The 1,774-nt window shown below is 69.8% G+C and overlaps 1 protein-coding gene across 1 annotated transcript in view; it reads left to right on the forward strand.

The window, feature by feature from the left end:
- Nucleotides 1-126: 126 nt before the first annotated feature.
- The window catches only part of Cracr2b (calcium release activated channel regulator 2B), a 3,881-nt gene continuing 2,233 nt past the window's right edge, over nt 127-1,774 (forward strand). Inside the window, exons 1-3 of the mRNA XM_013033351.1 lie at nt 127-1,043; nt 1,119-1,230; nt 1,553-1,722. Coding sequence (XP_012888805.1) covers nt 876-1,043; nt 1,119-1,230; nt 1,553-1,722 — 450 coding nt within the window. The 5' untranslated portion in view covers nt 127-875. The remainder of the gene's footprint in view (nt 1,044-1,118; nt 1,231-1,552; nt 1,723-1,774) is intronic.

Consider the following 1,774-nt stretch of genomic DNA (forward strand, 5'->3'; position numbering starts at 1 on the left):
GGCGCCGGGGCCCCGCAGCCGTGGAGCCCGGGAGCCGTGGAGGGGAGGCGCGGCGACCGTACCAGGCCCACCCCAGGACCGGCGGCCTCCCGCCCAGCCGGAGCCTTCGCGGCCCTGCTGTGCTGGGGGGCCGACGCCCTTCCCTAGGAAAATGGGTGGAGGGAGAATGAGCTGCTTGGAAGGACGGATCAACGGGCGGGAGAGATTCCCGGATCCCAGGCCCCGTGACTGGAGAAGCGCTTAGGGACACCCGGGTCCGGGTGACAGGTGGCCCCGAGGGGAGGGTGGAGCGCGGCCAGCAGTGAGGCCTGGGACAGGAACGGGGAGCAGGGAGAGGGGGAGGGCCGCAGGGGGACCAGGGAGGGTGACCCCGGTGGCGGGGTGCTCAGGCCAGGAACCCCGCACCTGCCTCCCTGAGCTGCCTGGTGGGATGGGAGAGCGCAGAGGACAGGAGGGAGGAGTTGACCTGGGCATCACAGACCCCGCAGGGGGCTAAAACCTACTGGTCAGCGCAGACTGCCAGTACCTACCGCAAGTCTGGGATGCAGTGGGCCCTTCCCCCGCCCTCCTTCACCCCATGACCCCAGGATCTCATCCCAGCGCACCAGTCCCTTTCTGGAGAGACGGCCTTTCTCTGGGGCCCTGTGTCCTCCTAGTCCCAGTGTTGGCCTCCTCCCATTCCAGCGACACCCTGGGCCTCCTCGGCAGGGCACCTTCTGCCCCCTGCAGCCGCTGGGCCTTCACATCACCTGCTGCCAGAGGCCGAGCCAGCGCCCTGCCAGCGCCCGGCCTACTCCCCATCACACAGCCCCTCCTCCCTGCTCCTTTAACCCCCCTTGCTCCACAGCACCCGGCTGCATCAAGACCCTGCCCCCATGGCCAGCCACAGAAAGCCTGGGGCTGGGGAGGCCCCGCCGGCGGAGGAAGGGGAGGAAGGGGCCTCTGCCAGGCTGCCAACGGAGGAGGTGCTGCAGCAGGCCCAAGAGCTCTTCTTGCTGTGCGACAAGGAGGCCAAGGGCTTCATCACCAGGCTTGACCTGCAGGTGAGTCCGGGTTTCAGGAGGTACTCGGGGCCCCCAGCTGGCCCTGGCTGCTCATGATGCCCTCCTCCTGGCCAGGGCCTGCAAAGCGACCTGCCCCTCACCCCGGAGCAGCTGGAGGCTGTGTTTGAAAGCCTGGACCAGGCTCACACGGGCTTCCTCACGGCCCGGGAGTTCTGCCTGGGCCTGGGTAAGCAGGGGCCCTGCCTGCTTCCTTCCCCGGCCCCCAGCAGCCCCGTTCCTCTCACTCCCCGCCTGGTGTGGAGGCAGGGGTCCTGCAGGACCCGCCCCACGCCGCCTGTTGAACACAGCCTTGGCCTCCTGTCCCCTGCCCACCGGACCCAGACGGGATGGGAGCCTGGTGTCACCTCCCATTCTCAGGCCCCTGGAACCAGAATAAGGAAGAAAAACAGGAAACTGGGCCGAGAGAGAGGCCGGGATGTGCACCGGGAGGAAGGCCGGGGTGGGCGCCCGCAGTCCCGCCAACCCCTGCCTCCCACCCTATCCCGCAGGGAAGTTTGTGGGGGTGGAGCCGGCCACGCGCCCCTCTCCGACCCCCGAGGAAACGTTCGAGTGCGGCTGGCCGGATGTGCGGGGCACCGCGGTCCCTCCGGAGGAGGAGGATGCGGAGAGCGTCTGCCCCGCGCTGGAGCAGCTGGGGGTGGCCCGGGTCCTGGGCGAGTGAGTGGGGGCTGCGGCGCGTGTGCGGTCCCGGCCCGCGCGCCCGGCGGGAG

The sequence above is a fragment of the Dipodomys ordii genome, unplaced genomic scaffold (assembly GCF_000151885.1).
Source record: "Dipodomys ordii isolate 6190 unplaced genomic scaffold, Dord_2.0 Scaffold166, whole genome shotgun sequence".
Lineage (NCBI taxonomy): Eukaryota > Metazoa > Chordata > Mammalia > Rodentia > Heteromyidae > Dipodomys > Dipodomys ordii.